Source organism: Linepithema humile, chromosome 1 (assembly GCF_040581485.1).
Source record: "Linepithema humile isolate Giens D197 chromosome 1, Lhum_UNIL_v1.0, whole genome shotgun sequence".
NCBI classification, from domain to species: Eukaryota; Metazoa; Arthropoda; class Insecta; order Hymenoptera; family Formicidae; genus Linepithema; species Linepithema humile.
Genome location: NC_090128.1, coordinates 46,768,204 through 46,781,280, shown reverse-complemented (window position 1 = coordinate 46,781,280; position 13,077 = coordinate 46,768,204). Strand labels below are relative to the sequence as shown.

The window sequence follows — 13,077 nt, the reverse complement described above, 5'->3', positions numbered from 1 at the left end:
GAATTTGAGGTAACACGTATCCATATATTTACATTTTGTGATCAATGCATTGGACACTATTATTAACGATATAATTGAAAACTATGTAGAGACGTCCACTTATATTTCATGGAGCAATTTAAGCAATTTATTGTAAATATTCTGTATTACATAGCATAGGAATTTCAAACATCTTTCTTTAAGAATATAAAAGTGTTACATAAATTTTGTGATGCATACATTTTTCAAATATATTTTAGTATTCAAATATATGTGTGCTCAGTTTTTTTATATCTATAAAGATACACGCACACATAACCTCATGTCATGCTAAAGACAAAAACAAATCTTATTTCATTCGTTTGTCATTATCATTAGTGTATTACAATATCTTTTTATTATTTCTAAAACTGCATAATTCTGTTAATATTTACGTCATATACATTTTTATCACATTGTTTCTTTCCGTAACCTTCAATTAAGCCCCCAGGTTCAAGATTCTTGATGTGGAATTTGAAGCATATTTTCATGATTTACTCGAGCAAATCCATATGTGCCATATATCATTCTTTGATTTATATGTATACACTGCATGCACAGTATTATTGATAATATGCAAACTCTCAAATTGGCAATAAAATGACAATTTAAAGGATTATGCAGGCTAATAAAATAACAAAAGTTTGCAGAAATTAATATAAATTTTATTGTAATTTAACCATAAATTTTTATTTTTAACCATAAATTTTTACGATCACACAAGAGAATAAAAAGATTGAAGACTTATCGGCTTTTAAATATTTCTCAACGATTCTATACTTTTGTATAGAATTTTGAAATAGCTGCTATCAGGAAAGGTGATGGAAAACAAGTATAATAAAATATACAAATTCCAATGAGATTATATTCTCAGCTCTAAATTATTAATCAATAAACAATTTAAATATAAGGCTGATAAGAGCTTGAGCTAGTTATTGTTGCTCTTTATTAATCATTTATATTATACAAAATGTAAATTATGGATGACTTATACATAATATTCATATTAATGGGGCCTCCATATTTTTTATTTGTACATATATACATACACATTGATCGGAGGATTATATTATAACTCATTTATATTAAAAAAACACTAGAATAGTTGGCGTATCAATTTTTTTTTTTTCTATAGCAACAGCTTTTTTAGAATATGTTCTACCTTGAAATTTCATGCGATAACAGCGTTTATTTTATTGTAGCCGAACGTTTGTACACTTTTATTGTAGCCGAAAAGTTTGTACACTTTTTAATCGTATATTAATAAAGAGAAACAATAACTAGCTCAAGCTCTTATCAGCCTTATATTTAAATTGTTTATTGAATAATAAAATATGTTATTATTTGGGTTATATCTTGTATCAATGTTCTTTTCGATTTTTATGATATAGTGTTGATCTTCACATAGAGTGACTTTGTCTTATGTTGACTTTAATATCACGGTCAAAGCGCTTAATTTTTTAATAAGAATTTTAAATAATTTCGAACTTATCAGGTAATATGACAAAATTATTTGCTCAGTGCGTTAATCAATATATGCATATATAACGCATATCATGTGTGTAATGACGTGAATTAAATAAATATTTAAAATAATTGCATATTTAATGAGAATCACCATAGATTGGTAACTTATTATGCATCAATAATTTTTATATTTCGTTAAATAAATTGATCGTTCATTAAAAAGCAAACCAAAATCCAATACATAAGTTGAATATAAGCATAAGCGATCTAATCAATTATGAAAAGTTTATATAAATTACAGGGACAAAACCTTTTCAACACGTATATTTATTTAATAATTACAACTAACAATAAGCGCTTTACAACTCGTTCAATAGAATTTTTCGATCTCTAGATCTCTTTCGCTATTCTAAAATTTTAAATAAAATTCTGAAAAAAGTATTTTTTACAGTCGAAAAGTATCTTACAGTTATTGTCTACAATTAATTAAAACATAACAAAGTTGAAACAATTGTAAAAGGACAGAATTATGGGAAATTATGTTGATCTGACACACGTAATCTTTTGCACGCATTTTTCAGCATCAACGAAATCATGACCAATCTTCTTTTATCATATCAGCACCCTTCTCCGCTATCATAATCGTCGGCGCATTAGTATTACCCGAAACTATGTGCGGCATGATCGACGCGTCGATTACCCGTAATCTCGCAATTCCATGGACCCTTAATCTTGCATCAACGACTGCGTGATCATCATTGGCAGGACCCATCTTGCAGGTGCCAACTGGATGAAAAATCGTCGATGTGAAGTGACGTGCGTAGCAAGCCCAATACTCATTTGACGAACCATCAAACTGCGAACATCCTGATATCAGATTCGGATTCAATCGTGCGTTTAACTTTCGCATGAGACGAGTACGACTCAACTTTTCCACGAATTTCATACTCTCCGCCTAAAACCAGTATAATTCATTAAATCTTTGTTAATCTTCAGTAAATTTTCAAGCACACAACAGTGTGCCTAAGCGATAAGCCCGGAGTAGTAGTCATACGATGCATAATTATTTTATTAATTTATTGTTCTTTTACGATACTAAATTAGACAAGATGCTAAAAGACCAAACTAAGCAAACAACAATTATGAATGATACATTTTGCATGGTTCATTACCATGCTCAGTCAAAGTTAATTATAATATAAAAACAGCTCTTACGCTGGCGACAAAAACATATCCGATGTAACGTACCAAAACTTGCAGATCGTAAGGATCATCGAAATAATTTGGAACAATAACCGGAGCTTCGTTCGGATCGATCGATTTGAGTTTGATATAACCCCTACTACGTGGTCTCAGTAGGAGCGGAAAAATTCCGAAAGTTTCAACGTTTTCTGTAATATTTTCATACAAGCTAGAGGCCGCGTATGGCTCAATCCCGTATACATTTGTTGTGAAAGATCCGAAGTCTGAAAAGGCTGAGAACAACAGTTGTATATCTGGATAATCGATCGTCTCGTCTGCATATCTACAACATAATAAAATGAATTAATTATTATCGACTTTTGTTCTTTAAATTAAATTAAGTTAAATTAAATTAAATTGTGTAATTATTTTTGGCTGTAAAATAATGTACATGATGGTTGAAGATTCATAAATTAAATCGCTTACTTGGTGTTAATAAATGCTGTTGCCGAGCAGAATGCTGTCGTATAGAGCGGACCTGAATTGTTCAACATCATTTCTCTAATGGCTTCCAACTGAATTTCGGAAAATTTTAAAGTGAATTTGTCTTGTTGTGAGATATTGTGTGGAGGATCGATAATATAAATAATTCCGGCCATTCCAATGTGATCTTGAAGATTCTGTCCTACACCGGGTGCATGATGCACCACAGATATCTTCATCTCTTTGAGATGTTGACTTGGCCCGATTCCCGACAGCATTAGCAATTGCGGCGACTGTATCGCACCCGCAGAGAGAATCACTTCGCGTTTTGCGCTAATTGTGAAACGTTTCGTGCCTTTACGAAACAGTACTCCATATGCCATCTTCGTCATGCCATCTACAAATGGTTTATTCTCTTATTTTTATACACTTGTTGTATCGAAACACTACCACGCTTCTCCATTTAGCATTATTATAACCATATTAGTTGTGGTAATACTTAATCGATTAGATATTGATAATTTATTAAATGTAGAAAGCTAAAAGAATAATAAGATTTTTCGAACCTTCTTTTATTAATATTTTCTCCACGAACGATTCCAAGCTGACATGTAAATTTTTCCTTGTTGAGACGGGTCGAAGAAAAGCTTTAGCAGTGCTGCATCGCAATCCATTTCTTAAAGTACCGTAAGAATACATGAAACAGGTCTGATTTTCACCATTTCCATCGCGCACTTTGTATCCCAGCTCCTCGCCGGAGCGAATAATATAATCGACAATTGGTGGATTATACTTGTAACGTTCCACCGTCAGATATCCGCCCTTTTGATGGTAAGGCGAGTCGATGAGTTCCTCAACTCTTGTATCTTCGGATTTTTTGAAATACGGTAGAATACTTTCGTAATCCCAACCCGCATTACCGAAAGTTGCCCAAGAGTCATAATCTCTTTTGTTACCACGGATATAAAGCATCGCATTTAGCACACTGCTACCACCTAGCACCTAAAGAATGCACCAATCGAGTCTAATTATTAAAACTCGAGTTTAACTAATTTGTTATATCGTTGACTGAGAACCAGGCTGTTCTATCTTTATTTTATTACTTTTCAGGTAATTAAATACGTAGTAGATATTATATGGAAAAATAGAAACTGTTTTAAAATACCAGAAAACTACAAATTATTTAATAAATAAATATATATTAGCTGTTTTAATTTTATATGAACAAATTTTAGAATATTATTATAAATGATGCGTGCACCTCCTTATCTTACGCATAAGATATGAGGTGCGCACGCGCGCACACACATACACACACACATTCGTAGGTTATTTTCTATTTTATCTTTGATACTTGAATATCTTGAAAAGGTAAAATTTTTTGAAAAAATATTTCAAACAAAAGTCACTTGTTTTCGAAAAGAACGTATTATATCGATCTTACGATTAATTTGACTTTGCATGTTAACTAAAATAGATACCTTTCCCCTTATCCATTCGCATTCATGATTTCTCATCGCCAGACAATAATTGGATGATGATTTTGTTTTAAATTTCCAATCGAAGAGTGTATTTTTCAAAGTTCCAGTTATTATGGGCACGTCAGTTAAAGTCAATTCATCGGCACCGGCTTCGAGCAAGAGCACAGTACGATCTTCATCCTCCGATAATCGGCTGGCTAATACAGCGCCAGCTGATCCTCCGCCAATTATCACATAATCATAATCAACTAATAGCTTTTCCGTCACTACTGATTGCACACGGTTCTTTTTGTCTACAATGTCTGGACGCATATTAATAATGAGACATCCCAACATTGTAAGGAAAATTTTGAAATTTAAGGATGTAATCAGCATATATGCTGCTGTCAGACGAATCATGGTATTTGATGTCAGCCGTCGTGTAATAATCCTATCATTGAAAAGAAAGGGAAAGAGAATTTATTACTTAATAATTAACTACTAACACACACACACACGCACGCACGCACGCACGTTCCATAATTAAATATTAAGAAAAACAAAGTATAAGTTAAATAATGAAACAAAGTACCTTCAATTCAGAACTTTTGATTGTATATAATATTTAATCGAGGTAATAAATGGTAATTATTGTAATAATTGTGATGATTTGTACTAACTGTTACACTATATATTCCATAACAAATCGTATTTAATTTTAATTATGGCACTATATATATTGTACGGTTACGAATCCAATTGATGAAAACTATTATAATTATCTTTGTCTCCTTATTTATAGTCCAGAGAGAGAGAGAGAAGAATTGCCTCTCTGAGCCTTTCCACCACTTCAAAAAAATATTTGGAGGGGAAAATAAATTATTAATGAGATGTAAGAAAATCTTATTACAAATTGAGCTCGAGTTGAATATTCAGTTGTCGATTGTCATTCAACCTACATCGATAAGTCGTTTATTTTGCATTAAACATATGGATAAAACATAATGAAAGAATATAACAATTATATTTGGAAAATAATACTTGCATTTATATCATGGAATATAACAAAAATTGCATTATATTGCATTATAAAATTATTGCAAAATTACAAGCATTCTCTCTAAAAAAAATAAAATAAATACATAACACTCAGAGTAACTTCTCGATATATCAATTGCGTGTTAGCCTAACATTCGTGTATCGTTTGTTTTTCTATCAAATTTATATCGAAGTTAATCGGATCCAATGACAATTATCGTCTTTATTAAACCGTTTCTGGTCTGCTTTTCCATTTCAACCAATATTCCTTGATCATATCCGATCCACGTTCACCAATCATAATCGTTGGTGCGTTAGTATTCCCACTCACAAGATTTGGCATGATCGAAGCATCAATCACACGAAGCCCAGCCACACCGTAAACCCTGAGCTGCGGATCGACGACGGCTTCAGGATCCCAGTAAGGGCCCATTTTGCATGTTCCAACCGGATGATAGATAGTGGCACTATAATGCCTGATCATACATTCCCAGTAAGGATCGGTGTACATGGGAATGTTTTTACATCCTGGAAACTGCTGCGAGTTTAGCTCGCTTCCGAATCGTTTGAAGGCGGCGGTTCTGCTGAGGGCGACACCAATTTTTACTCCTTCGACCAATGTGGCAATATCGACTGGTTCTTTGAAGTAGTTTGGATAAATGAGAGGGTGATCAAACGGGTTTTTACTGCGCAGTTTAATTATACCGCGACTTTTCGGTCGCAACAACATGGGGATCACACTCCACGTATCTTTGTCGCTGATCGACCCGAAAACGGCGTTATAAAACTGCTTTGTCAGTCCGTGCACCTTTCTTATCTGTCTACCGCCGTCCGAATTGGTCGACCCGGAAACGAAGTGCAGCTCGATGTCGGGAAAATCCAATGAGGCATTTGCATATTTCGTGTTAACAAAAGCGATGCCTTCGACGCCTCCCAATACTGTCAGAGGTCCGTCACCCAGCACAGCGTACTGCATCACCGTTTGCGTGCTGTGCAGCCGTTTCTCAACCATGGAAATTTCCTGGTTGACCATGAACGCGAGTCCTCCCAGGCCAACATGATCTTGAAGATTATAGCCCACCTGGAGATGCAGAAATTTTCTAATAAACAAGTAGGATAGAAATTTGAAAGGTTTTTTCGTATTATTTTGTATTATTTAGAAGAGAGTTGTATAGCAAAGGTTTAGAAACCTAGCGTGAATTCTCTCGAGGAAAAATCCAATTCTCACACTAACCTTGGAGTTTTGAATTACAGCGATTCCAAGTTCTTGCAAATGTTCCCTTGGTCCAATTCCTGACAGCATAAGTAACTGAGGTGAATTTATCGCACCACTAGACACAATCACTTCTTTCTCTGCGCGTATACGAAATACTTTGCCATTCCTGACGAATTCTACCCCATAAGTACGCTTTGATTTGGGATACACCAAAACTTTGGTCGCTTGCGCGTACATCGCGACGTGTAGATTCTTTCTGAGTCTGGCCGGTCTAAGAAAAGCTTTCGCACTTGAACAACGGCTGCCGCGCCTGATGGTACCCTGGGCGATCATAAAGCCGGTTTGATGTTCGCCATTGATATCACGATTTTCGTAGCCCATCTCTTGGCCAGCTTGAACGAAGGCCGCCGCCAAGGGCGTGTGCCATGGTGCCTCCTGCACAGTCAAGTATCCGCCGCTTGCGTGATACGGCGTCCGAACTAAATAGGGGTTTTGATTGTCCTCCGATTTTTTGAAATAATGCAACACGTCGCGGAATGCCCAGCCAGGATTACCTTGCTGTTCCCATATATCATAATCTCGCTTGTTACCTCTCAGGTACAACATGTAGTTTAGCACACTCGATCCTCCGATCACCTTGCCTCTCGGCCAATTGCAACGACCGTTTTCCATCGCTGTAAATATGTATAAATAACGTAAAGAAAACAAAAAAAGAATGTTTTTTGTGGGAAGATTTAAAGAAAATAATGAAAAGGTAACGAAAGAATTATGGAAAATACCTAAACAAGCATCACCCTGTGGCTCGGTTTTGTATTGCCAGTCTAGTTGACTCAGTTGAAGATAACCGGCGAGCAATGGCACATCCGAAATCTCCGTTTCGTCACCGCCTGCTTCAAGCAACAATACATTCCAGTCTTCGATTTCAGATAGACGACTCGCAACTACAGCTCCTGATGTCAAAGACAAATTTTCTGTCACGACATCAAATAAAGTTTATAAAATTTTCTAAAATTATAATAAGAAACAAGGAAACCTGACGATCCGCCGCCTATTACTATAAAATCATACGATGGTAACAGCATCTCCGACGGTACGTTAATCGGCGGTGCTTCATTGTCTAGGGCTTCGTATTGAAAATAGACAAGCGCCGCAGCAAGAACTGGAAAGAACCATGACAGTCCGCTGGATGCCGAAGTCAAACCTCCTGCCAAAATGCTTTCGATACCCATTTTATTTCTCTTACGCCGTGGTGCTTTTTACTAATAAACTGGAATTTGTAATACACGTATGAGAGTGTTATATTACTTGATAATAATCTATCATGCTATATACAATATCTAATTTCTAATTATAAGCAAGTAATTGTGTTTGCTCGACTTACAAATACGTTCCACATGTAACGTCACGTTTCTTTAAATTATAATTTTTCATAATACGAGAGAGATGCAAGTGGTATTTATTTTACTTTTATTTGAGAATTAAGATATTTCGGAAGAAATATCTAACCGAATCAAACCGGCACGTTCTACTGTTGAAACGAAACCAATAACTCGGCAACTATCACATTAGAAATTGACTAGAAGGAACCGAGCCAGCTGGCTATCAACTTGCTCGATCTCAATGTGAGTTGAATATCGATTGCTAAAACTTTCAACTAGTTAATACCTAAATAATTTTTACTATATCTTGTATGCGCGGGTGCATAAGAATCATGCAATGGAAAAAATTCTGTTTAAAAAAATTTTTTTTTTTTAATTTAGAGGTGCATCTTTTTCGTGCAGCCTCGATAGATTTTCATACTAGGAAGATTGTAATGTGATAAATAACTGATGGCGTATTTATCATGGTATATATTTTTTAATTGTATGAAATTAATGAATAACATATTAATTTGAAAAATTTTGTTTGCTTTTGGGAATTGTTATAAAGACACGTGTAACTCTTATTATAAACTGTTGCAATACTTATTAGGAACATACACACAACATACACACTAGCATTTCAACAAAATCAGATAGAGAAATAACGCTGAATTAAAATAGAATAAGGATGAGAAAATTGGACGTGAAATTGCGGATACGTGTTGTTCGTATCAATATGCACCGAACTCCTAACGAGGTAAATGATTTGAAAAGGAAAGCTGCACTGGTTTACCTACTTCCTGGAAGCGACGACAAATATACATTCTAGAAGTTTCCTGCATTCATTGACGTAACATTGAAGCTTTTTTAATGACATTTCATCGTAATTAAGGGGATATGCTCGTTTTCGGTACTGTTTTTGACGCGTTTTTTTTTTGTCAAGAGGAATTTTTTTTGGAAAAAGTATAAAAGTTATAAATTTACAACTTGGTACTTTTATTCTTCTATGCTTCTTCCATATTCTTTATAAATTTTTGCAAACATTAAAAATTTTTTATAAAAGTTATGGGCGTGTCCGTATAGGCGTATCAAAAAAACGTCGGCTCACTATTGCCACGATTTAAGATGCAGAAATTATCTGAAACAAAAAATTCAAAAAGATTCTTAATCTATACACTTGTAATTTTTGGCTGAATTACAACCAAGTTAAAAAATTTATTTTTGCAAAAATGGCACAGTTTAAAAAAAATCGATTTTTTCGCCTTTTTTTCAAGATTCTTTCTTGCCGGAAAAATCGAAAAGTTGGAATTTTTATTTGATTTTATTTGATTTAGTTCAGCCAAGAAAGGAAAGTGTTGTGAACGTCTCCTTAAAATTTTTAGTCGATTGGATTAAAACTGTACGAATTATGACAATAATTTTGGAAAATACTGTTTCGAGAAAAACGCGTTCAAAGTTTTACAAACAGTTTACATGTTAATAAAAATTTTTTTAAGTGTCTGACCTCTAATCTGCTATTCCAGCACCATACAAGGATCCTTTTTCGTATATTAAAAAGTGCATGATTAGCAGATTTGTCTTGTCTGCTTATAGATTTTCCAATTCTTGCCTCATCGGACGTCCGGTGTTCCGAGCGTTTTATGCGCTTTTGATCTCTCGCGTCTACAAAATTTTTTTATTTTTACACCGATTTTGACTTATTTATTTTTCCTTTACGTTTTAACGAGTGTCGCCACATCTTTGCAAATTATACCTTGTAAACAGACGACTATTCGAAAACAGACTATTAGCCACACGCTTCAGCAACAGACTGATTCCTTTTTATTTGCCTCTAGTATGCTCTTCTCGGACTCTCACACACACACACATTCATATAACGTATATTCTATAGCGTATATTTGATAATACAAACATTCTAACACTCTAAAGTTGTGTGTATAGAGAGCACCTAGCCTTGACAAAAAAAATTTGAAAGAGTGTAACGGTCGGTCGTTCGAGCGGTCGTGTAGCTGCGTGACGCGCATCCGTTTATCGACTTTCTAGACCAGTTTAAGAACTCAAATTGCCTTAAAACAAATGAAAATATATTCTAAAAGGTTCAAAGTATTCAAAAATGCAAAAAAAATCGATTTTTTGAAGCCCAAAAGCAAGAATACTCTCTTAATTAATAATTAATTACTCTTGCGCATATGTATGTACATCATTTATTTTCTTAGCAAAAATGTCGAGGTACTTGTATTTTTTGAATTATACGCGATTAATAAAAAGAAAAGCTTTTTTTCATAAAATGAGCTCAAAAGAAATAAATAACAAGATTATATTTTTTAATTAATTTTAAATAACTTTAACATATAATTTTAATTTAAGACTTATAATTAATTAGAAAAAATATAAAATTTTGAAATATGTAAAAAAATGGCGATGTATAGTGATTTAATGCTCGCTGAGGAAAAGTCAACTGTAAATAGTTCATGAGATGTCAATAAAATTAAAATTGCGAGTTTTGAAATACCTTGTATATTATCTTTATTATTATTACATATAATCAATCACATTCAAAATACACTCATAGATTACAAGAAATTACTGTGAATAAGTATAACAAAATGAGCATATTTTGATTTATGTATATAGGGTAACAACTTGATAGTTATTCTTTAACATTGCTAAAGAGTATTTAAATTTATCTTTATATATTTAAATTTATCTTCTCTCCTATATATACCATATATATATATGTATATTGCGCGCGCGTGTGTGTGTGTGTGTGTGTGTGTGTGTGTTTATCATGCTTAAAAGAATTAATTTATGATGTATATCCTAAATCAATCATTCATCGATATTTTCCATAAATTATTTTCTTACCTTTTTTTCAATTTCCATTTAGATTCTCTCAAGATTAATTTGCTTCACGCACCGTAAGTCCAATAATATCAAAGTAAACATTGTATTTGTCACATTTTGAATATATCCAGCAAAAACTTTGCCAACAATCAAAGATGTGATTTTTCGGAAGTAATTCTTTCATTACGTGACTGCAGTAAAATAATGTGAAATAAGGTGAAATTTCTTTGCTGATGGATACAAACGAGTTTACGTTAGTCGCGGATACGCTGATCAATGAATGAGGAGACAAAAGATTACTTGACGAAAAGTGATATAACACTGATCGTGACCTTGCTCCAGCTTCAACTACTCGCATGTTACTCGTATCTCATTGAGGATGGATCAGCCGTATGCACCAATAGCCTCGTACATGCGATGCATAGCGGTATAGACTCGCCTCTCTCTTTCTCTTTTGATTTTTCTCTTTGTCCGCTTTATACTAGTGTACCGGTCTCCCTTCTCGTCGTCTGCCTGGTCCCGTTCTTCGTTGTTATTCCCCACCTATTTTCTTCGAGACTCATGGTTTCAGCTGAAAAATAAAGTCAGTATAAATGCAAAAACAGAATTAACATTTAACATTGGATATTTTAATGTTTTCTCGACGGATTCAAGTGTGACAGCGCTGTGTGACATCATGCGGTGCAAACTTACGGTAAAAAGTTACTCATCCACTAAGTATATTATGGGTACCGACCTACTTATCGTTGCGATACAAGCATGCATTTAACGATCGTTGAGAACTACAAGTTAATCGATGACGTCGTAGCTACGTGCAACCTACAAAGTAAAGCTTTTTTTAACTTGAATCTTTAACACACACACCCGCATGTGTTTACAGTCTTTATAACTTGGTGAATTTTAGCTCTTAAATACTGTTGCACATATGTTTGTAACATTACCGTTGACACACAAGTTATATACCGAATTATATGTGTGCGTACGAAGAATCATATTAAAAAACATACATATATATTTTAATATTTTTACATATTTATATCCACATTGTATCCGATGGCGTACATTTTACAACAACTGTTGTGCAATAATATTGTCTGCATTTTATGAAAAGGCATGAGATGCCACCAACTCTGTGCTAAAGCTTAAAGTTTCACTATTTGTGCACTAATGTTTCTAATTGAGAACATAATTTTTTATGTGAATTTGAAAATATGAAAATATTGTTTTCTTTCTATTTTTAACTGTCATTTAGATGCTTTACGTGCCTCAATCTGTATAATTTCAGATATCGTATATTACTGTTCTCAGTTGTATGTTTTATATAAAAATGTCTAAGACGCGCAAAAAATAAATAATTTTGCTTTGCTTTTTATTCCTCGCGTCGTAATAAAAGAAACTTTCCTTTCAAGGAAAATGTTTTATTTTGTAATAATTGATATTTTATCGCAAACTCTAATAGTCATAAGTAGATACAAAAATTACAAAAAATAATTGATAAGAGAAAGAAGTTTTCTTATATACGAATGGGATTTGGCAATTAAAATGTTAAACGAATATCCATAAAATTTAATATACTATGATCAAATTCTCTTGTTTGTAACACGCTTATAAATATTATCTTTGCTATCCATTTTAGGAGGATGCTGCGGTTCGATGAGAAAGAGGACCATCGTCGGTGGATATGCATTTACCTGGTGGTTTGTCACCGATGTACAGCGATTATCACTAGAGGTGATGACCCTGAACCCGGTATGCGAGAGTGTGGAAACGGCACAGGGTGTACCACTGACGGTCACCGGCGTAGCACAGTGCAAAATCATGAAGGCTGACGAATTGTTGCACACTGCCAGTGAACAGTTTCTTGGGAAAAGTGTTCACGAAATCAAATCTACAATTCTGTCCACTCTGGAGGGTCACCTCCGAGCTATATTGGGTATGTTTGATCACTCTTAAAATTCAAGCAAACGTTTAAGAGATGTATGAATGATATACATCTGTAATCTAGCCT

At 34.0% G+C, this 13,077-nt stretch overlaps 2 protein-coding genes across 2 annotated transcripts in view; one reads left to right on the top strand and one right to left on the bottom strand.

Annotated features, from left to right (window-relative positions):
- The window catches only part of Flo2 (flotillin-2), an 80,100-nt gene that overhangs the window by 59,200 nt on the left and 7,823 nt on the right, over positions 1–13,077 (top strand). Inside the window, exon 2 of the mRNA XM_012362522.2 lies at positions 12,706–13,002. Coding sequence (XP_012217945.2) covers positions 12,706–13,002 — 297 coding nt within the window. The remainder of the gene's footprint in view (positions 1–12,705; positions 13,003–13,077) is intronic.
- Positions 33–11,602, bottom strand: LOC105669488 (uncharacterized). Its single transcript, XM_067347699.1, has 9 exons — positions 9,730–11,602; positions 7,898–9,363; positions 7,644–7,814; positions 6,883–7,538; positions 5,881–6,729; positions 3,717–4,152; positions 3,154–3,547; positions 2,734–3,010; positions 33–2,440 (listed from the first exon to the last, which is right to left on the bottom strand). Exons 2-9 carry the CDS (start codon positions 8,091–8,093, stop codon positions 2,078–2,080), a joined length of 3,342 nt encoding a protein of 1,113 aa, XP_067203800.1. The 5' UTR covers positions 8,094–9,363; positions 9,730–11,602; the 3' UTR covers positions 33–2,077.

What these genes read in the sequence shown, in the direction of transcription:
- LOC105669488 (XM_067347699.1), bottom strand. Translation starts at nt 8,093, where the DNA reads ATGGGTATCGAAAGCATTTTGGCAGGAGGTTTGACTTCGGCATCCAGC. An exon ending in ACAGGGTGATGCTTGTTTAG is followed by an intron (nt 7,539 to 7,643) that starts GTATTTTCCATA and finishes ACATATTTACAG; the next exon opens with CGATGGAAAACGGTCGTTGC. An exon ending in GAAAATATTAATAAAAGAAG is followed by an intron (nt 3,548 to 3,716) that starts GTTCGAAAAATC and finishes AACCATTTGTAG; the next exon opens with ATGGCATGACGAAGATGGCA.